This window comes from Rhincodon typus, chromosome 18 (genome assembly GCF_021869965.1).
Source record: "Rhincodon typus isolate 14 chromosome 18, sRhiTyp1.1, whole genome shotgun sequence".
NCBI classification, from domain to species: domain Eukaryota; kingdom Metazoa; phylum Chordata; class Chondrichthyes; order Orectolobiformes; family Rhincodontidae; genus Rhincodon; species Rhincodon typus.
The window spans coordinates 26,975,369-26,999,916 of record NC_063349.1 but is presented as its reverse complement, the minus strand read 5'-3'; the positions used below and the strand labels follow the sequence as shown (position 1 = coordinate 26,999,916).

Here is a 24,548-nt window from a genome sequence, read left to right as displayed (position 1 = left end):
CTTGAAGTTGGCTAGTTTTTCATTCTGCTACTTGTCTCCTAATCTTGCATTCTCTGACCTTATTCATCATTCAATAGTGTGGCACAGTATCAGAAGCTTTACAACAACTTAGTTAAATTATATATTTTGTAAAAAGGCATGTCATCTTTATGAGAAGGAGACTGAAGTGTAATAATGAAGCCTTTTTGCAATTGTATGGGTCCTTAGTGAAGATCTGGAATTCTGTATACAGTTTGGTTTCCTTACATTAAACAGGTTAAGTGATCCATTGAAGAGAATGCAATTTAGGCTCTCCAGGCTAATTCTTGGGATGAGAGAGGGGGCTGTCCAATGAAGAGAGATTGAATAGTTTAGGCCTGTAGTTCCAGACTGCAGAAGAATGAGGGGTGATCTCGATGAAAAATACAGAATTCTTAAGGGATTGATAGGGTAGATGCTGGGAGGATGTTTCCACTGGCTGAGGGACAAACAGATAGCCAATTAGGACACAGTGATGAGAATTTCTTTCACTCTAAGAAGTGTGGATCTTTGGAATTCTCTGTTAGAGTTCTGTGGACATGTAGCCATCAAATGTATTCAACGCAGCTAGCAAAGACTTTGGATAGAATGGGAGTTAATGGGTATGTGGAGGTTAACAATTTTAGACATTCTTTTCCAATATGACAAATATGGCCAATCCACACAAAATCTACCACCCAAATATCAAGCATCATTGAGAAAACTTGCCAGAATTTTTGCAGAAGTGGAATGTTTGTAACATCCATAAATCCCAAAAGATTACACTTGGTGACAGCACAGCTCCAATATTATTGTGCAACAAAATATAATAATGTAGGTTTGCAATAGTAATTCCCTACATAATAGAAACTTCATATCACTAAAGAGATGTTTCTATCCCTTAACCTGGGCTGTGTTCTTGGGCCTCTATTACAGATCATGTAAAGACCACATATTTTTGTTTACTGTGGATCAAAATAGCAAAGGGCTTTAAACCTAATAAACTGTGGAAGATGAGATAGTAGGAACTGCAGATGCTGGAGAATCCGAGACAACAAGGTGCAGGGCTGGATGAACACAGCAGGCCAAGCAGCATCATAGGAGCAGAGAGGCTGACGTTTCGGGCCTAGACGGGAAGATGTTGCAGTTTTGAAACAATTTAGTGGAACTCGTAATGACTCGTATTTATATTGTTGCCTTGTTCAAGTTGTGGGGTGTCGAATGCTGGACTCATCAATCCCATGCCCAAAGTCACTATTGATTGTAAACCAATTAGGATTAGCTGTGGGGATCAGGAATGCTCAGCATGGCAAAAACTCTTTGATTGGCTCCTGGAATTGTGGGCAGCCTGTACGTGAACAATAAAGTGGCACAAAGCATCCAGACTCTAAAAAGACAGTACTGTATTCTCATTTTCCTTGCAGGAAAGTGAGAAAGAAATGGAAAATAGCTAGCTATTCTGTCTCACCATTCACCCTAAGCTGCTGACTCTAACAGTGATTGAGAGACTGAACAATTAGTGTGCCAACCACCCTGTGTCTTCAATAAAGAACTGAAGTGACTTGCAAGAAGATGATCAAAGATCAGAAGGATTCAATAAAGAAAAATGTCACATTGATATCACCTCAACACATCATCGCAAGGAAGAGGATTTGCAGCAGAAAGGGTGCCAGGTGGTAAGAGTAATGGAGGATGAACAAGGCAATAAGGATCAGGTAAAAGGAAAGATAGTTCGCAAAGTGAAACTCCTGCAATTCATTGTGCTCTCATATTTAAAGGAGAGATGATGAGAGTATCTAGTAAGGTTGCTTAGGAAGTATAAAGATGTCAGTTACACCAATGTCAAGTCTTGCAATTTGGGTTAAAAAACACCCAACTCTAAAGACTTATGAATCAAGCGATTGCTAAAGTACCTAATGGTGTAGGTTATTTAGATGTTGTAACATCAGAATCCATCCAAGGCAATTAAAGGTCATGTTTAAGCAATTACAGTTAGGTGCCTTGGTCATAAATTTGGCCAAAGGTGAACTTACAAAAGCAAGGGTGGCCTAGCTGGATCATATGGTAAGGCAAGTGCAAGTGTTGCTAAGAACATCAAAAGTGAAGACTAAATGGAATTCCCTGTTCTTAAAAATAAATGGGACATCATGTCATTTTTGTGACTATCTCAGTTTTACTGGAAAATTGTGGGTAACTTCATCATGATAGCTGCACCTTTAACAAATTTGTAATGAAAACAAGAAAAAGTGGCCTGGACAGCAAAATACCAAGTAGCCTTTGAGAAATTGAAGGTATTTCTAATAAACTAACAGTTGTTGAGTGCACCAACTCAACCAAACCTTTAAAATGACAAATGATGCTAGTGACTTCAGAGTAGATGCAGTCTGGTTACAAGACGATGACAATTAGCCAGTGGGCTACTTTTTAAGAAACTAAATAAATATCTAAATAGTACTGTACCATAGAAAAGATGACTTTGGAATGATTATTGTCTCGAACATTTTTGAGATTTCTGTCCAACACAATGGCAAAGAAACATTAATCTACACCGGCCATAATCCGCGGACATCCATTTAAAAGATTAAAACTTGAAATATGAGGCTGTTCAGATGGGATTTCTGTTTCAACTAACATAAAAATTATTCACATAGATGGAAAAGTTAATACAATGCATTGCCATATATGTAAAATAATGGAATGAATTACAAATTTAAGAAATGCTGAAAGATTGCTTAAAATCGTATAAGGAAGGAGGACAGATGAATGGACCCAAGTCTCGTGTTTTACTGATTATGTGTCACATGTCTTGTGAAGAAATACATATTTGAGATGGTATTTCATCTACTTTAAGGACAAAAAGATGTAAAGACCACATCTTTTTATTTTTCTTCACTTTCTTTTATGGACCAAAATGGGGAAAAGGTACTGCTTTAAACCAGGAAACTGTGGAAGGAGATATTGCAATTTTAAAACAAATTACTGGAACTCATTGGGAGATGTATTTACACTGTTGCCTTGTTCAAGCAGTTGGGGAGGGGTGATCGCATTAACACCATGGGCATGTGTTCAAGGCACTTTTCCAAAGAGATTGTTAATGGGATTTTCAATTAGGATCAATTGTGTGGGTCAGAAATGCACAGAATGACATCTCTCTGATTGGCTCCTGGGAAGGTGAGCAGCCTATGTGTGAAAATTACAGTGGCAGAAAGCCTCCAGAATCTAAAGAAACAGCATCCTCTTTTCTCCTTGTAGGGAAATAACAAAGAATTGGAAGACAGCTAGCTATTCTCTCTCATCATTTGCCGTAAGTTGCAGCCTCTAACCCATGATTGAGTGGCTGAACAATTAGCGTACCAACAATCCTGAGCCTTCAGTAAAGTACTGAAGTAACTGGAAAGAAAATTATTACAGAAGATCTGAAATACTTCAAAGAAGTAAAAGTGCATCTCAGCATGTTCTGTGGATTGGTGCTCTTGAACAATGTTCCCCTAATTTTTTTTCCTTCCGCATATTACATCCACTTTTTTTTGTTTGTCTGTGTCTATTTGTACGTGTATGTGTAGAGGTTAAAGAAGGGGTCGAGTTCAATTTAAAGAGTTATAAGTTGAAAAGCTATATTTTGTTTGCCTGTGATTAGTCTTAATTTGTTTGTAATAAACAGGAAAATACTTAAGCACAGAAACCAGAGCAGTGTATTCTATTAACTGGAGTTCATCAGGCAGGTAAATTTTATGGAATATGCTACAACAATGTTTTCTAAAGAAATGTTTCTTTTCATGATATTAGCATTTTCACATAGTTGAGAAGATAGGCAGGAATTTGAATTTTGTCTGATTTTGAACAATGCAAGATGGGCAGAGGCAGAAATTTGGTAAAAGGGTCAGTTCCCAATCTCCCTTTCAGCTATTAGCATTTCTGGGATCTTCTGTCTCTTGTGGTAGCAACAGTCGAATATGTCTTCCTAAATATAGTTGGGTATATTCAAGTAGCACAATAGTTGTTTTCCACCATAATAATGTAAGGAATTAAAATCTTCTGAAAGAACCCATAATTGCAATCTGAAACTACATAGTTTTATTTATTTCAAACAGCCTGATCTTTCTTTTAAGTAGTTTCTATAAAGCCATCCTGTTCCATTTCTGCAGGCAAAAAGACTGCAGCAGCCATTTTCCTCACTCACCAAACCCTAAGGCAGGTTCTAGTCTTATCACCTAATCCCTGATTAAATCAGGAATCCCAAAGAGAACTAGCCAAAATTAGCATTTTTTAGACTGACTTGCAAAAATCTACTCAGATCAGTGGAAGGGGATTTTGTAGGCGCAAAGTGGAAAATCTAACATGATCTTTTTAATGCATTAGTATTCTTTGAAAATTGACCAATTGACCAACTGACCAATTTTAAAGTCACAATACTACTGCATCTTTCAAGAAAATTAGCAATGCTCCAAATAGATTAGGGTCCAAAAAAATTGAAAAACTAAACTTTTAAAGACTAATAGGAAGAATTCTAATTTGAGCCCAGCTAATATTCTAAAGAAAATGAAAAGCAAACATTACTTTAAACCTAAAACAAAACATTCCCACTTAACGTGTCCTTCAAAGTGCAACAATATACTTTAGAAACAGGATTTTACTAAAACTAATGACTATGATAAGTCAAGACCTCAAGGCACATATTGCAGAATATCACCAGGATTGACACCCTAGATCAAAGCCAAGATACCCCTAGAAGCAATGATCTTTTAAACAGGGTTTCAAAAGCTTGTAGGTGAGAGGAGTCAGATAAGTATGAAGTTCCACTGTCGGAGTTGCTGAGAATTAGTCAGAACAGAATATAGAAAATAGTGCATTAGGCCTTCAGACAAACTAAAGCAGAACTAACCAACACACTACTACCAAAAACAGAAAATAATAAAGCTCTATGACAAGTTATAATGGTTAAGGAAGAAAAGCTAAATGCGAAATATTACAGCAAGATTTCTAGCATAGTTTCAGCAAATCCAAACCTAAGAGTTCCAATGTAAACCAGAAGAGAAAGTCAATATAAGAATGAGCAATATTCCAATGCCATTTAGCCAAAACGTTCACAACTGGCTATGATTCAAGTTTTGAGGGCTTGAGTATTGTAGGAACTAAGGGCCCACAGTCTGGAAAACAAACTGACAAACTGAAAAGGTTGATAAATATGGCATGGAATCACGAGCAAGAGTGGATTACAAGATGAACACAGAAGATTGTTGAAGTGTGATTCAGTACCGAAATATACAGAAATACAATAAATACAGGATAGTACTGTAGAAATACTTAATTTGATAGAAATAGCATGAAAGTTTGATAATCCTTCCCCGTCGCTTCAAAAATACTTTTATCTCATGTTCAAATTTATCTCTGGCATATTATGTTCAATTCTATCAAAAGACACAATGCATTAGATCTGCAGACTAAAGCTGCACACAGTCAAGTATGCCAAATTTGTTTGGCTTTTTTTTGGCTTAAGTAGGATAACATCATTGTCCAGGAGTGAAACACTTTCCAACTTCAGCCCTCAATTTTAACATTAGTGCACCCCTGTTTTTGTAAAGACAGCCTCCTGCAATGCAAATGTTCTTCAACTATGGTCTAATTTTAAGAAAACGGTCAGTTGACATCCGTATGATCTTCCCTCTCCCACATTTTCCATATGTTATTCTAAGGAAGATTAACTAACCATGTGCAAAGTAGGAATAATTCTATCCTATTAGGTTACAACAAGCATAACAGTTCAGCCAGCAAATAAAAATCTTCAATAATAAAACCAGAAAGTATTGGAGAAACTCAGCGGGTCTAGCAGCATCTTTGAAGAGAGAAACAAAGTTAATGTTTTAAATTCTTTTTTATTCATTTGTGGGATGTGGGCATTGCTGGCTGGCCAGCATTTCTTGCCCATCCCTAGTTGTCCTTGATATGACTTCTTCAGAACACCACAGAGAATCTTCGACTCATCATCATTTTGAGCTGGCTATAGCGCAGATGACAGGTGAAAAGTGTATGCAACAACTCCTTGAAATTCAAAACAAAAATGCCAAACCTTAAATATATTTCATGATGTCACACAGTAAACATGAAACCTTGTAGTGTAAAGCAATTTAACATAGAAAATTAACCTGGAACTTAGTTTTTGCTTGATGATTGTTACTTGTTGACTTTTTTCCGATGCGTTAGATAAATCTGATGTAAAAAATTGCTCTACTATAAATGGATCACGATTTATAAACTGTGAAATCAAATACTTACCAGTCAATTCGGCGAATCATTTTATAGAGGAAAAACATGACTGTTGAAACAATGTTTGTGTGCCAGTGTGATTTCATAGGAATATCTGTTAACTTAGTGATTCTTTGGTAGTTGACCATGCTGATATATAACTATATATTTTGTTGTATATCATAACCTACATATCAAGCAATAATAATTTTAAAAGAAGCTTCCAAATTTCTTCTCACATCTTTTCATAATGTAATGAAGTGCAAAAACAACTATACTGCTTCCAATTTTTGCACAGTGAAGCAGTACCAAAACCACAAGAAGTTACTGTATCTTGCTGAAAGTACTAAGTAAACCAGGAGCAAAAAGCTAGGGGTGATCCTTGATTTGAATCATATGGAAGCGGCCAGAAACACAATTTTTCAAGTTATGACTCAGCAATTGCATTATGACGCGAAGATTTAATACACGTGATTGCTTTCTTTCTAACCTTAGGAAGATCAAAATTAGTCTATTAACTACTGAGTCAACAGTGAAACTAATAATATATTAGGGACGTTTCAAAATTTAGCTTGTTAAATTCTGGACAATAAATGGATTGAGCTGACAAGTGGTAAGTAATATTTGTGCCACACAAATGTCAGGCAATGACTATCTCCAATAACAGTCAATCTAACTGCCATTACCGAATCCCCCACTAACAACATCCTGGGGCATTATGTTGACCAGAAACTCAACTGAACTCACCATACAAGAGCAGGCTAGAAATACTGCTGTGAATAACACTTCCTGATTCTGCAAAGGCTGTCCACCATCTACACGGCACAAGACAGGAGTGTGATACTTCCCACAATCTTGGATGAGAGCAGCTCGAATATTACTCAAGTAGCTTGATACCATGCAGGTCAAAGCAGCCTGCTTGACTTGCACCACATTCAGAAGCATCCACTCCCTCCACCGCTGATGCTTAGCAGCTGCAATGTGAACTATCTACATGATGCACTGCAGAAATTCACCAAAAATTCTTAGACTGCACCTTACAAACCCACAACAACTTCAATCTAGAAGGACAAGGACAGATGATACCACACCACTACCTGCAAGTTCCCCTCCAAGTCACTCACCATCCTGACTTGGAAATAAATCACTGTTCCTTCACTGTCGCTGGGTAAAAATCCTGGAATTCCCTCCCTAATGGCATTGTGGGTCTACCTACAGCACATGGACTGCAGCAGTTCAAGAAGTCAGCTCAGCACCACCTTCTCAAGGGCAACTAGGACAGGCAATAAATGCCGGCAAACCAGCAATACCCACGTCCCACAAGTGAAGAAATACCTTCATTCGGAATATAGAAGATGGTAAGAATCATGAGATTCAAACTTATGTACAGGGTGTGGTTTCTCAAGGCTTAAGTTAGAAAAACATCATTTTGGCAAAATAAGGGGAACTTCAATCTGCATGTTTCTCAGTTAAAGTTGGTCCAGTTCCGTCATGTGTTGACACAGGATGAGTATTCCAATAATCTGTACCATCATCGTCCACTTCAAGCAGCACAGAATTTCTTGCTAAAAATTAACAGAAGTGTTATATATTAAGTCATTTTAAGAACGATCAGCTAATTTTCTGTTGTCTTTGCATGCCTTTCTCTTCTATTAAACATTCTAGATGGCTGTTCCATAATTCACTTCTTATTCACTTTAAAATTTTTCTTTGAATCTTGAAGTATTAGCCATAATGGAAATGATTTTTTTCCAACACACAAAGCTAACGCAATCTTAACATCAGATCATTCTATTACAAATACGTGTCATTTCTTTGCTGTATTTCAAGACGTACGCTCTTAGCTAGCAAATGAAAACAAAAAATCACAAAATATGCAGTATATTTCCTGGCATTTACATTGAGCACTACATATCATAATTTAATTCAACAACCAAGGGGTAAAAAGATAATTTTATACAATTTCCTTCACTGTCTGGTAGGTGCTGTAAATTACTTCAAGACGTTTATGTCTTTCATCAACAAGAAACAAAAGTTTGACAAGGACGTTTGTTGCAAGGTTCCTTGAAGTAACTTGCCAGCTGGTTTTGGATACCATTCATATGTCGTTGCAGACCTTTTCGATGCAAGTACACAAATAGCATAAACACAACTAGAAACATATTGCAGTTGTGGTTTTTGGTTGAAGTGATTATCGGTCACTTGATAAATAGATTGATGTATAATATGGAAATAAAACTATTGCATTCTGGAAAATAACCGAAAAACATGGACAATCTGGCAAGAAGAGAAACTTCCCAGTTTATTTTTCTGCTCAATAAAACTTCTCATAGTATTCTTCCACATTTCCAACTCTTTACAGCATGTTTATTATAAAAATAAACACAGGAAAATAATCTAATAACATTGGACAAACACTACGAAACCTCTCTCCCCAGTCTCACTGGTAGACTTCTGTCTGAAACAAGCTACCTCAGTCAGTTATCAGTTGTTAGCACTCTCACCTTCAAATCTTGAGATTGTGAGAAAGTTTACTGTAAAGGCATAAGCTCATAACTGAGCATGACGCTCCCAAGTGCAGTAATAACAGAGTGCTTCTTTGTTGAGGAGGCTGTCAGGAGAGCCACTAAATTAAGGTCCTTTTGCCTTCTCAAATATATGTAAAGATCCATGACAGTGTGTCAAAAAAGACCAGGAGATAATTACCCAACATTCATTCTTAAATCAAAAGAGGTTATCTGGTTATTTAAGCACAGATGCAAAACAAGAAAGACAAGGAAAGCTGAATGATAGGTCTTTATATTCAGTTATGGGGTTATGACAGGTTGAGTTTCATTGGTAAAAGCCACAACAGGCTACTGGATCCTGCTTCTTTCAATATCATCAAATCCAATTCTGCAACATTCTTTCCCAACTCCCACTTCAGACTCTCAGACTTCTTAATGTCCCTCAGTACCCTCAATCCAATATTCCCAGACCCTGTGATTTATCATTTAATATACTAGTCATCCAGAGACCCCCATCACAGCTAGACACATTTCTTCATCCCAGTGATCTCAGGACAACCGCCAACGCTGTCAAATCAGTGTGCCTGATAATATGATTTGGTTTAACACGAACTTCAGAGAAAGTCTGCTTAGCTTGTTAAAAATCTAAATAACTTCACATCTACACCAAACTTCAAAGAATTAAATCTTTTTTTTGTTCTGGACTGTCTTACAACAAACAAACTGGTAAAACTTAGCAGAATAGCCATAAATCAGGCTATTGAACAAGCTAGTCAGATGGGCTGATCAGTGATGAAATGAATATCAATTCAGATATGTGTGAGATGATGCACTTGGACAAGACAAACAAGGCAAGGAAATACATGATAAATAATCAGTCCCTGGGAAGCAACAGGGATCAGAGGGACTTTGGTATGCGTGTCCACCAGTTCCTTAAGATAGCAAGACAGATAAAGTGATTAAGAAAAGTATTTGGGGTACCTTTATTAGCTGAGGCATAGAGTTTAAGAGCTGGGAGGTGATGCTTGAACTGTATAAAACATTGGTTAGGCCACAACCAAGTATTGTGTGCAGTTCTGGAATCCATCTTACAGGAGGGATATGATTGCACTGGAAAAGTTGAACAGGAGATTTGTCAGTATGTTGCCTGAATAGGAGAGTTTTAGTTATGAAAATACTTTGGATAGACTGGAGTTATTTTCCACGGGGCAGATGAAACTGAAGGGGTACAAGTTTGAGGTGTATAAAATTAGGAAGGGCAGAGACAGGGTGAACAGGAAGAAACCTTTCACCTTGATGGAATAAGCAATGACCAGGGGGCGCAGATTTAAAGTGAGGGGCAGGAAATTTACAGGGGATGCAAGGGAAAATAAACTTTTCACCTCAAGGATGATGGAAACCTGGAACACACTTACCTGTAAGGATGGTAGAGATAGAAACCTTCATAACATTTAAGATGTATTTATATGTACACTCGTAATGCCAAGGCACACAAGGACATGGGCCAAGTGCTGGAAAATGGGGTTAAAATAGTTAGGTCATTGTTTTTGACCAGTGCAGACTCAATGGGCTGTAGACCTCTCTGACTCTATTTGTGACATTACTTAATTCAGCAATAAAGTTTCTCCATATTGCCAAACTTCCTAGCTTGTACTTTCACAATAATTGCTCATACACAAATGGAAAGTTCCAACTATGCTAATTTCCCATCCCATCCACTTTGTTTCTGTTCAACGATTCCACTGATGACAGGAAGTCACCTATGCCTTAGTTTAAAATCTAACTTTTTAACTTATTGATGTCACAGGGCAGTAATTAGTTTGATTTGCAATTCAACATAAATTTTTACTTTTTTTCATTCCTGTACATGAACATTCACCCTTGCTCAATGAGTTTCTTTAATACTGAAAATCTGGTGCAGAATTGATACTTTCAGTTCAAATATCTGTGTTAGGAGGACTGATACTCATGCCCAACTTTCATCTGACCAAACAGAAGCTCTATATGTACAACACACCAAATATGGTGACTGCTTGATGACTTACAATTGAATTTCAGTTGGTTTGGATTTTCAGATTGATTTAATAATCAACATCTACTTGTCCTAAGGGATCTCTTTTTAAAACAGGCATGAGGAATTCTAAAACATTGGACTCTACTTCAGGTTCATTATTCAATAGCCAAATTGTATGGGGAGAAGCAGCAGAAAGTTGGTATATATGGCATGAACTTAGACTGGCATGATGTGATACATGGTGCTCCACAGGAATGGTTCTGGGGCCTCCAGTGCTTTACGTTTATTAATGGGTCCAATGAAGGAATAGGAAATTTATATCGAAGTTTGAAGATTTTTGATTAGAAAGGTAGTGCAGGTGGGAGCAGAAATCTCCAAGAGGCTATCAACAAATTAAGTGAGTGGGAAAAGTAATAGTAGCTGGGACTTAGTATCAACTACAAGGTCATTCACATTGGATCAAAGAAATGTTGAGAAATTAGAAAATTAGAAATTAGAAAAACATGGGAGAACTGATTTAGAAATTCAAACACCTGATCTGGGTAAAACCATCTAAAGAATTATCGGGTCTTGCATATCTCTGCCAAACATACTAAGATTGTCATGAAATGAAATGATTACCCCCAATTTCTCTTCTTAACTACAAACTGCCACCTTAAACCCGTCTCCTCATCATTTCCACCCTCACCTCCAACAAGTGTGAGGATTGGCTTGGTTGTCACAAAAGGTTGTCCCTATCCAATTAGCCATCTCTGTCATTTCACTCGAATCCTCAAGCCCACTTCGTCAAAGTAACTGTAAGATTAACTCCTGCCCTAGCCTAGAATTCGCATTTTTCTCAGGTTTCTCTTTTACCTTTGCTCAATTCTCCTCCGAGTTTATCTTATCAATACAACCCAATCCTGCCCTCTTGAACTTATTCCCACTAAACTGGCCTACCCATGGGCTCTTTATGGCCAACATGTTAGCTAATATTCCAAATAATATTTTTCCCCATCACATACTCTGACCTTTCTCTGCCTTCAATTATGCTAATTTTACCACTCCCCACAAAAATCCATTACTTAACCTTCTGTCCTTGCAACTTCACCTCCAACTTCCCTTTCCTCTCCAAAGCTCATGAAGATGCTGCCTCCCAAAACCACATCTACCATTTCTGGAAGGAGTTCCAGGATTTTAAACCAGCAACAGTGAAGGAATAGTGATATTGTTCCAAGACAGGACGGTGTGTAGCTTGGAGGGTATTTGCAGGTCGTCCCTTTCCTATGTATCTGCTACCCTTATCTTTCTAGGTGGTAGAGGTCATGGGTTTGCTGTCTAAAAAGCCTTGTCAAGGTGTTCCTTTCCGTGAATTCCAGATTTAAATGCCTCCAAACAGGTTTCCAGCCCACCAAAAAACTGAAATGGTCATTTTTAAAATGACACATTAAATCCTATAGTTCTGTGACCATAGTAAACCAGCCTTCCTCATGCTTCTCCATCTGTCTACAGCCTTTGACATGGCCAAGTCCGCCAACAACTTTTGTTAGATATTCAACTACCATAAACGGATCCATTCTTATCTTTCCATCTTCAGCCAGCAATTAACTTGCAATGACTTCTCTTCTTGCTCTTGTACCATTACCGCTGGAGTGCTTCAAGGATCTATTCTTGCCCCCCTCTCTCTGACATTTCATCGATTTAGAGTCTATTGAGACATCATCTGTATGCTGAAGGCACCCAGTTCTACCTAAACACTACTTCTCTCAATCTTACAGTCTTTAAATTGTTTGTCCAATATCGAGTACAAGATGAGCAGAAATTTTCTCCAGCTATTGCCTTTAATCCCCTCTGCAAATGGACCATCAACTCCAGGGGAACTGTCAGAAAGCACCTGGTTGCAAACATGATATTGAAAATGACACCAACCATCCTAGATTTGACTATACCATTGTTTTCTTGGTTGGCCTTCCTCTTTCACTCCACATACACTCAAGCTCATTCAAAACTCTGTTGCCCATTTCCCAAAAAAAAGTACAGTGAAGGAAATGGAGTGGAAATCTAGAGTTTGGCAAGTAGGGAGTTTTGTGAAGGAAGGTGGTGTTTGTTTCCTTTTGCCTTCCTACCCGCTTGCCCATTAGAATAGGTTGATGCTCTGCTACAGTAAGCAGCTAGCTTTTTGTTGAGTACCTAGTGAGTGGTTAAGGTATTTTCTAAAGTTTTACTATAAAAAATGGTATAATGTTGAAAAACTGTATGTAAACACAGCATTGATAATCAAATCACTTAATTATTTAAAGCTCTTTAGAATCGCAGGAAAGGATATGTGGCAAGGCCTCAGCACTTGGGAATTCCTGGATACCAATGTGACCCCAGGCAAACATATCTATAGTAAATGCCCGAAGTTCGAGAAACTACAGCTCAGAGTTCATGAGCTGGAGGCTGAGCTACAAACAATTTGCTGCGTGAAGGAAGGGAAAAGTTGAGATAGCTGTGAGATCTGCACAGTGCCAGGGTTCAAGACATCTACTCAGGGTTGGATTGGAATGTATAGCAGGAAGAGGAGGATTCAGTTATCCATATTAGGTGCCAATAACATATGTGGAAATGGGAAAGAGGTTCTGCATAGAAAGTATGAAGAGCTAGGCACTAAACAATAAAGCAGGACCTCAAAGATTATAATCTCTGGATTATTACTTATGTCATGTACAGATTGGCCAAAGGTACCTACAGAGGTGAACATGTGGTTCAAACAATGGTGTGAGAGAAGTGGGTTTCACATCACAGGGCACTGGCACATTAGTGGGAAAAGGATGGCTGTACAGTACTGTCTATATCTGAACCACACTGGGACCAATGTTATTATGAAGTGCATTACTAGGGAAGTACAGAGGGTTTAAACTAAGCATTATACATGTATTAGCAAGGGATCAAATATGGAAACAAGTAGGATACTGAAGAGTATAGACCAGGTAAGAAAGGAAAATAGATTGGAAATGAGGAACAGATAGAGGAAAAAAGGAATGCACTAACAACCAAGACTCTGTTAGAAAGGTAACAAAAAGACGAAACTAAAAGCTTTGTTTTTGAATGAGTGTAGCATTCATAACAAAAGTAAATTAATTGATAGCTCACTTTAAAGTAAAAAATATGATTTGTTAGCCATTAGGGAGACCAGGATGAGAAGTATTGGGTCTTGAATATTGAGGGGCATCTAACATTCATCAAGAATAAGCAACTTGGTACAAGTGGAGGTACAGTACTGCCAATCAAAGATGGCATCTGTACAACAGTTAGAGACGACCTTGGTTCAGGAAATCAGGATACAGAATCCTTTTGAATGGATATGGGGTTTAGTAAGGGAAGGAAGTCACTACAGGGAGTAGTGTATAGGCCCCCAGTAGTCACCACAATGTACAGCAAAGTGTACAAGAAAAAATACTGGACGCTTATGATATCAGGAGAGAGAAAATCACAGGTGACTTTAATTTATGTATAAACTGGAAAAATTAGATTGGCAGTAGTAGTCTGGTTAGAAGTTCATAGAATGCTTTTAAGGTAATTTCTTAGAGTCATACATTCTGGAATTGACCAACGAGGTTATATTGGAATTAATATTGCGTAAAGGTTAATTAGCAACCTCAGAGCAATGGCATCCATAGGTAGCAGTGACCATAATGAGGGAGCAGATTGGGTCTAAAATTACTATTTTAAACTTAAATAAGAGCAACTCTGTTGGCATGAAAGCTGAGTTAGCTGACGTAAATTGGCATAGATCAATAAAAGGCACTATAAGGGAGGCCACAACATAAGCTCATACGTTCATAACATGTTGGAGTAGAAGGAGGCCATTTGGCCCATCCATTCTGTTCTGTTATTCTATAAAGTTATGGCTAATCTGATAATCTTCAGCTCAACTTTCCTGCCTTATCCCCATAGCCATCAATTCCCTGTTAGCTAAAGAGTTAGGGAAAGCATAAAACTTATGGAAAAAGTAAAGGTAGGTGGCAGATGGATTGGTCAAAATATAAATAATGGCCAGGAATGACAAAGAGGTTAATTAGGAGGAAGAAATTAGAAATGGGAGGAAGCTAGTTGCAAATGTAAAAGTGGATAGCAAGAATTTCTACTGGTAATTAGAAAAGGAAAAGGGTAAGTTGAATGAGCATTAGTCCTCCAGAAAGCGAGAATGGGGAATTAATAGCAGATATGTTCTAAGTTTCTATGTTTCTATGATAAGGAAATGATGAATGAAACAAAAATATTTTGCTTCTGTCTTCACTATAGAGGAAACAAAAATCATTCCAATTATACTTGTAAATCAGCAACTGGAAAGGAGAGGAATGTGGTGAAGTTACAATCACGAGGAATGTGGTACCAAGCAAACCAATAGAGCTGCAGGTTAACAAGTCTCCAAGTCTTAACGGACTTCATCCTAAGATCTTAAAGAAGGCAGCTAATAAGTTAGTAGATGCATTGGTGTTAACTTTCCAAAATTCCCTGGATTCAGGAAAGGTTCCATCAGACTGGTAAGTGGCAAATATAATCCTGCTACTAAAAAAGGGAAGAAGGCAAAAAAATAGGAAAACCACAGGTCAGTTAGCTTGATGTCTGTCCTGGGGCTGTCCTTAGAATCAATCATTTAAGAGGTTATAGTTGCACATTTAGAAAAACTCAAGCTAACAAGAAAGACATGGCATGGTTTCATTTTGGGAAATTACGTCTAACCTATTTATTAGATGTCTTTGAAGGAATTATATGAGCTGTGGATAAGTGGGAGTCAATAGATGTACTGTGCTTTAATTTCCAAAAAGCGTTGATAAGGAGCCAGTCAAAAGTTATTGTGGATAACAAAAGCTCATGATGTAAGGGGTAATACATTAACATGGATAGAAGATCAGCTGACTAGAGTATGGATAAATAGGTCTTTGTCTAATTGCAGGATGTGACACATGGAGACCTCTAGAGGCCTGTGCTAGGGCCTCAACTTTATGAAGTTTGTGTCAGTGACTTAGAGGATGAAAATGAAGGCAGGTTAGCTAAATTCACAGGTATCAAGAAATGGAAGGAAAATACTTTGAGTTTATTATGACTTCTTCAGAACTGAAAGGTGTTGGAAATTTTTTTCATATAATTTTGACAGAGGCAGAGGAGGAGCAAGTAGGCTGATGGTGTACAGTGCAAAAAAAAACAGGCTCTGAATGGTGAAAGAGAGAAGGCTGTAAAAAGGGTGTAAATTATGATGTGAAAGGATCCTCTTTGTTAAGAGCAAGGAAAACAGGAAACAACTGTGGGGGAAGGGAGCAAGAATGTAAGGAGAGTGGAGAACTGACATAATAAGGTAGGTTTCTGAAGATATGGAATTTAATGTCAAGACCCCAAGGCTGTATCGTGCCTAAGTGAAAAATGAAGAAGGTTATCTAAGATTGCAAAGAATTCTTGATCAATGGGTTAATGGGCTGAGGAGTGGAAGATGGAGTTTCATTTGGATAAACGTGAGGTATTGCATTTTGATAATACAAACAAGGACGTGACTTATTCAATTAATGGTAGGACCCTGGGTAGTGTTGTAGAACAGACAGACCTAGGGGTTCAGGTACATAATTCTTTGAAATTCGTGTCACAGATAGATAGGATGGTTAAGGCAGCACTTAGAACACTTGCTTTCATTACTCAGGCCTTCAAGTATAGGAGTTGGGACATCATGTTGAGGTTGTACAGGATTTGGTGAGGCCTCTTCTGGAGTAGTGTCCAGTTCTGGTCCCCCAGTTATAGGGAGGATATTATTAAACTGGAGAGGGTTCAGCAAAGATTTACCAGGATGTTGCTGGGAATAGAGGGTTTAAGTTATAAAGATAGGCTGGGACTTTTTTCATTGAAGTGTAGGAGGTTGAGGAGTGACCTGAGAGGTTTATAAAATCATGAGGGGCATAGATAAGGTAAATAGCAATGGTCTTTTCCCTAAGGTGGGGGCATTCAAAACTAGGGGGCATATTTTTAAGGTGAGAGGAGAAAGATTTAAAAAGGATGAGGGGCAACTTTTTACACAGAGAGTGGTTAGTGTGTGGAATGAACTGCCAGAGGAAATGGTGGATGTGGATCCAGTTACAATGTTTACAAGACATTTGGATAAGTATATGAATAGGAATGGTTTTAGAGGTGATATGGGCCAAATGCAGGCAGGTGGGACTAGTTTAGTTTGGCAACATGGTTGGCGTGGACTGGTTGGACTGAAGGGTCTGTTTCCGTTCTGTATGACTCTATGACTCTATGTTGTGAAGACAACAGAAGGAGTTTGCAGAAAGAAATAAATAGATTGACTGAGTGGACAAAAAATTGGCATTTTGAGTATAATGTGGGAAAATACAAGTTGTTTATTTGGCAGGAAAAATGAAAGAGCACAGTATTATTTAAATGGAGACCAACTACTGAAATTCTAGGTTCAGAGGGATTTAGCTTTTCTGGTGCAAAGGTCACAAAAAGTTAGTACATTGGTACAGCAGTTAATCAAGAAGCTTAATAGGATGCCACCTTTATTATGAAAGAAGTTTAACATAAAAGTCAGTATCGCAATTACTATGGGTAATTTTGGTTTCTTTATTTATGGGAGATGTAAATGTATTGTAAGTGGTTCAGGGGAGATTTACGAGATTAAAATTTGGAATGAACGCATTGTTTTACAAGGATAGGTTGGATACGCTGGGCTTGTTTCCACTCATGTTTAGAAGCTGAGGAGTGACCTGATTGAAGTGCATAAGATCCTGAATAGTCTTGACTAGGTAGATGTAGAAAAGATGTTTTTCTGTACATAAGTCCAGAATTAGGGGGCACAATTTAAAAATTAGGACTCACCCTTTTAAGGCAGAGAATGGAAGTTTTTTTTTTTGTTTGCTGTTTGTGCAACTTTGGAACGCTGTCCCTATCCATACATATCAAAGCAGCCTATTTGAAAGGCACCACATACACAAACATTCACTCTCTTCACCACTGAAGCTCCATAGCAGCAGTATGTACCATCTACATGATGCACTGAAGAAATTCACCAAAGATCCTTAGACAACACTTTTCAAACTCACAACCATTATCATCTAGAAGGACAAGGGAAGATGATACATGACAACACCAACATGTGCAAGTTTCCATCTAAGCCAGTCATCATCATGACTTGTAAATATATCACTGTTCCTTCAGTGTTGCTGGCTCAAAATCCTGGAACTCCCTCCCTCGTGGCATTTTGGATGTACCTACACCAAATGAACTGCAGCAGTTGAGCAAGGCAGCTCAGGGCCACCTTCTCAAGGACAACTAGGGATGGGTAACAAATGCTAGCCCAGATAGCAATGCTCATAATCCATGAATGAATTTTAAAATAGCCAGGTCATTTAAAATGTTTAAGGGGGAGGTAGATTCTGCAGTAAACAGGTAGATGGGAGTGTGAAATTTGAAATGCAAACAGCTCAGTCATGATTATATTGGATGGAATCCCCTTTACCCATTAACCATGTGTTCACCGACTCCTGTTCCATCAGCGCATCAACATTAAAGCTCTCATCCATTTTCAAATCACTCCATTGCCTCATCCTTTACTATATTTGCAGCTCTCTGCAGTTCTACATGTCTTCAAGACCTCCATTTTCTTCAAAATTGGGTCTTTTGTGCATTTCTTACGTACAACTTTAATCGACCATCATTTACAGTTGTGTCTTCAGCTGTCCATACTTTAATTTCTGGAATTTCCTCCCTAAAACTTTCCACCCGACTCTCCTCCTTGAAGACATCCATTAAAACTTGCATTTGTCCAAGCTTTTAATCATCTGTTCATTTAGGTGGTTTGGTGTCATATTTTGTTTGATAATCCACTGCCTTTTGAGAAGAGATTTCGGGCTTTCTACTACACTTTCTATGAAGAAGTGTTTCCTGATTTCTCTCTTAAAAAGGCCTAGATCATGACCCCTCAATCTTGCTTTCCTCCACCAGAAAAAAATTGTTTCACTGTTTCTTTTCTGTATCTTTTAAACTTTCCAAATACCTTGATCAGGTCACCCAAAGTTCTTTTAGACATATGGAATACACTCAAGTTTATGCCACCTGTCCTCAATTTAACCCTCCAAACTCCCATCTGATGTTGAATTTTCAGTACACCTATCCGTAATGAGGTGCGATCCTTAAAAATGAGTGCAGCATTCCAGATCATTGTCTTTGCAACTAATGTATAACTTCCTCACTTGCAAGAATGACTAAAAAAACTTCATTCAACCTGGTTTGTATTTGCAATAGTTCATAACTCCATGAAAATAGCAGCAACCGACCACCTATCAGGGGTGAATTATCAGTTCATTTCCTACACTGGCTGAAGTTACCATGAAGGTCCCAACTTCTCAACCTTTTCCTTTGCTTGAGGCGTGGTGACCCTTAGGTCAAACTTACCATCTTTCATCTCTATATAATGACAGAGCAGCCCTATCACAGGAACATTGCCAAGTGACTCAGTAACATTTGGCTCTCGTTATCTTTGTAAAATGGAGATATGAAAGATTCTAAACAAGGAATACAAAATGGCAAAGTAGTTATGCAATGCTATCAGTTGTGGTGTTAGACTGTAATAGATCATATTTTACATCCAAGAGAAGGAGACTTTATTCAGATGGATTAACACAGAGTTTTTAAAATAACCTGCTCCCGGAACTGAACTGAGCTTAATCTTTCTGAATGTATAACAGAGTGTCTTTAAGAATGTTCTACCCAGAATGGAAGTATTGAAATATGCATGACTTACAACAGCATACAATTAACTAGGTTATTTGCCTACATCACACAGAACGTTTGTTTTAAATCACAGAGCATCTAAATAGAATTTTAATTCCTTAATTAATGAACTATTTTTTCATCACATGCCAGACTTTTACTCAACATGGCCAAAAGACGATTTGTTGATTTTGACTTATCAGATTACGCCAGGTAGTTTTCCTGTACAACAATATAAAAATAAACAAACTATTAATTAACTATATTTGCTGGATAATCAGGTTCCAAATATTTTATAGATCCACTATGCAACAATAATTCTTATCCTATGTTGTGAACTAAGTCACCACCAGTTTAAAATTTAATTTCAAGCAGCTTCACGCCAAGCAAGGTAAAGCTGGAGACAAACGGAAGGTGCAGTTTGATATCAATGTGTTGGGAAGCTTAAAAAGTGATCCTCTTTTTCAAACACAATACAATGCTGTCTCCCTTAAATGAACATTTTCTATCCTTCACTTTAAGATTTACACATGAGCAGATAAAAAATTGTTGATAACATGGGTACCATTACACATATGCTAACAGAGACAAAGTAATCTTTCATGGATGTGAATCAGTTTGCCAAAAATGCTTAGTTAGAACAGTAAAAATTATGTGGAGGCAACGTTCACAGTCAACAACTGACCAGTGGCCCTCATCTTAAAATGGGCAATTAAGAAATTTTTTAGACAAACCACTAGATGGAGCACCTCTGAAAGTAAAAACATCTGGTTTGGCTAAAGGGCTGAAGCAAAAAAAGACTCACAAAGTTTTGCATTTGTAATTGAAACAGTCAATGGTATTTTTTGTTTCAAAGATCAAAAAATTAATTGATTATGTTTATGTTCTTATCTTCAAATACATTTTCCTTCCATACAGTGTGTGAATTCAGACCAGTGCCATAACTGCATAGGGATTTTTAACAATGCTCTTTTATTCAAGAAACTTGTTTGCAGAAAGATTAAAAGTTTGCTGCCCCTGCTTTAGCTGAGAAGGTTTTTACAAGTTAATGACATGATCGGACAAAAATAGTCAATCATTCTACGCCAACATCCAAAATGAGATTATTTGAAGAGCGAATAAAAACTGTTATAAGATAACAAGGTGTGGAGCTGGAGGAACACAGCAGGCTAGGCAGCATCAGAGGAGCAGAAAAGCTGACGTCTTGGGTCGGGACCCTTCTTCAGAAATGGGGGAGGGGAAGGGGGCTCTGAAATAAATAGAGAGGGGGGAGCGGTGATGGCAGGTAGATAGTGGAGCGCATAGGTGGGAGAGAAGACAGACAGGTCAAGAGGCAGGGATGAAGCTAGTAAAGATGAGTGCAGGTAGGAAGTGGGGGTAGGGATTGGTCAGTGAGCTGGGAGGAGCAGATTGGTGGAAGAGAAGACGGACAGGTCAAGGAGGCGGGGATAAGAGGGGGGGCTGGCCTTGGGTTGAGGTCGGGGTGGGGAGATTTTGAAGCTAGTAAAGTCCACATTGAGACCATTGGGTTGTAGGCTTCCAAGGCAGAATATGACATGTTGTTCCTCCAGTTTCCGGGTGGCATTGTTATGACACTGGAGGAGGCCCCGGATGGACATGTAGTCCAGGGTGTGAGAGGGGGAGTTGAAGTGGTTCACCACTGGGAGGTGTTGTCATTTGTCGCGAACCGAGCGTGGGTGCACCACAAAGCGTACTCTGACCCTCTGCTTGGTCTCCCCAACGTAGAGGAGACCAGGTCGGGAACAGTGGATACAATAGACCACATTAGTGGATGTGTAGGTGAACATCTGTTTAATGTGGAAGGTTTTTTTGTGGCCTGGGATAGAGGTGAGGGGGGAGGTGTAGGGGCAGGTGCAGCACCTCCTGCGGTTGCAGGGAAAGGTGCTGAGTGTGGTGGGGCTAGTGGGGAGTGTGGAGCGGATGAGGGAGTCGCGGAGAGAGCACTCCCTCCAGAAGGCAGATAAGGGTGGGGAGGGAAATATATCCTTGGTAGTGGGGTCAGATTGCAGGTGGCGGAAGTGGCAGAGAATGATGCGTTGAATCCGGAGGTTAATGGGATGATACGTGAGGACAAGGGGAATTCTGTCTTTGTTTTTATTGCAGGGATGGGGTGTGAGGGCTGAGGTGCAGGAAACGCAAGAGATGTGGTCGAGGGCGTTTTCGACCTCTGGCGGGGGGGGGAATTGCGGTCCTTGAAAAACTGTTCTTTGTTTTAGATTTAAGTTTTATGAAGCAAAATTCACTCTTTTCGATTACCTTTCCAATGAATTGTACACTTAACATTTGGCTAAGTTTTATGCTTACTGTAAATACTGCATAAATCAACAGATTATTCACTTCTGTTTTCAACTTCTGTGAACCAATCTTTTCTGAGTTACTGAAACGCGGTCTGACATTGGAACAGGTGTAGGCCATTTAACTCCTTGAGCCTGTTTCACTATTCAGGACACTAACCTTAAATTCTTCAATGATAATGCTTAGGGCATCATGACCAGCTTTCCTCAGGTCTTCCAGCTCTTGTTTGTGTTTATCCTGCAAAAACAGTATCACACATTGTTGAAGTATCAATAATGGAGACTTTTAAAGGTATCACTACAGAATTCAGTATTAAATTATAGTTCCATAGAACATAGAACTGTACAGCACAGGAACAGGCCCTTTGGCCCACGATGTTGTGCCGAACATGACACCAAATGAAACCAATCCCTTCTGCCTGCCATTGGTCCATATCCCTCCATTCCTCACATTTTCATGTGCTTATCAAAAAGTCCCTTAAATGCCCCTATTGTATCTGACTCCAACACCACCCCTACCAGACTCCTACCATGCTCTGTGTAAAAAACTTCCCCCTCACATCTCCTTTGAACTTTCCCCCTTTAACCTTAAATGCATGCCCACTGGTATTAGACATTTCAACTCTGGGAAAAGGATTCTGACCATTAACCCTAACTATGCATCTCATAATTTTACAGACTTCTATCAAGTCTCCCCTCAGCCTGAGCCACTTAAGAGAAAACAACCCAAGTTTTTCTAGCCTCTCCTTATAGCTCATACCCTCTAATCCAGGCAGCATCCTGGTAAATCTTTTCTGCACCCTATATTTACTTTGGTCTCTCTCTACCTTTGTACGTAAATAAGCTCTTGTTGTCTGATTTCATGTTGCTTCATGTTTACTCTAATAGTCTATTTTCTTCTTCTTTATTTTTCGTCATCTTTTAAAATTTTCCCAATCCGCTGTTTTCCCACTAATCTTTGCAAAATTGTATGTTTTTTTTCTTTCAACTTTTTACTATCCTGAACTGATTTGATAAACAATGATCGGTTTATACACTTCCTACAATCCATCTTCCTCATTGGGAGTCTTCTTTGTTGTTGATCATGAAATATTTTCATAAACAATTGCCATTGATCCTCAACCATCATTTCTGCTGTTAATTGCTATTGGATTATTTCATCTTATAAAAGTGAACAAAGTTCAGTTGTCATGTCTTGTTTCATATTGAAATGTGTAGATAGCTGAAAGATTTTCTAAATCCTAGAATTATAATGTTTTAATTTTTTGTGTTAGAATTTAATGGCTTCAGAGTATTGTCTGCCTACTATTAAAGAATAAAAACATCTGTTGTGTAGTTTTAAACTCTTGTTGTTGTTGTTGTAGTATTTATCTGTAAGTGTTTTAAACTGAAAACTTGCACAATGGATAGATTTCCAACTAATGGCTTTATTATACATTCAACATTTAAAAAAAGTCGACAAACCTAAGAAGTTCAAAACATAAGCTCAAAAATAAGATGGGTGCAATCACTCTAATTGGATTACACTATAGGCCTCCCAACAGCCACCAAGAGACTGAGGAACAAATATGTAGGCAGATTATGGAAACGTGCAATAAAAACAGAGTTATCATAGTGGGTAACTTGAGCTTCCCCAATAATGAGTAGGACTCCCTTAGAGCAAGAGACTTGGACAGAGCAGAATTTGTTAACTGCATCCAAAAGGGATTTTTGAAACTGTACATAGATGGTCCAATTAGAAGAAGGGCCATGCTGGAACTTGTACTGGCTAATATGAGTCTGGCCACGTTACTGACCTTTCAGTGGGAGAGCATTTTGGTAACAGTGATCACAACTCCTTAAGTTTTTGGATAGCTATGAACAAGGATAAGTCAGGACCTTGCGGAAAGGTACTAAACTGGAGGAGGGCAAATTACATCAATACCACGTAGGAGCTAGGGAATGTTAATTGGGAAGACCTGTTATCAGGCAAGTTCACATTTGACATGTAGGAATTGTTTAAAGACCTGCTGATGAGACTTCAGGACCAGCATGTTCCAGTAAGGAGGAAAGACAAGGATAGCAAGGCAAGGGATCCTTGGATAACTAGGAATGTTCTGATTTAGTCAAAAGGGGAAAAGAAGCATATTTAAGGTTTAGGAAGCTAAAATCGGACAGGGCCCATGAGGAATATAAAGAAAACAGGTAAGCACTCAAACAGGGAATTAGGAGAACAAGAAGAGGCCATGAAATGATCTTGGCAAGTTGGGTTAAAGAGAATTATATAGATACATTAAAAACAAGAAGATAACTAGGGAGAAGGCAGGACCACTCAAAGATAAAGGAGAGAACTTGTGCTTGGAGGCAGAGAATGTGGGTGAGATCCTAAATGAGTACTTTGCATCGGTATTCACCCAGGAAAAGGATATAGAGGATAGTGAGATTTGTGTGGAGCATGCTAATGTGCAGGGCATTTTGAGATCAAGAAAGAAGTGTTGTTGGATCTCTTGAAGAGGCTGAAGGTGGATAAATCCCCAGGGGCCAATGATGTCTACCCCAGGCTGTTGAGAGAGGTAAGAGAGGAGATTGCTGGGGCTTTGGCCAAGATCTTTGTATCTTTGCTAGTCACTGGAGAGGTCCCAGAGGATTGACGAGTGGCTAATGTTATTCCTCTGTTCAAGAAGGGAAATAGAGATAATCCAGGAAACTACAGACAAGTGAGTCTCAAATTGGTGGTTGAGAAGTTATCGGAGAGAATTCTTAGGGATA

At 38.6% G+C, this 24,548-nt stretch overlaps 1 protein-coding gene across 3 annotated transcripts in view; it reads right to left on the bottom strand.

The window, feature by feature from the left end:
• The window catches only part of LOC109914047 (coiled-coil domain-containing protein 91), a 155,417-nt gene that overhangs the window by 76,348 nt on the left and 54,521 nt on the right, over nt 1-24,548 (bottom strand). For all 3 annotated transcript variants that reach the window (XM_048607656.1, XM_048607658.1, XM_048607657.1), the window contains exon 6: nt 21,961-22,038. In XM_048607656.1, coding sequence (XP_048463613.1) covers nt 21,961-22,038 — 78 coding nt within the window. The remainder of the gene's footprint in view (nt 1-21,960; nt 22,039-24,548) is intronic.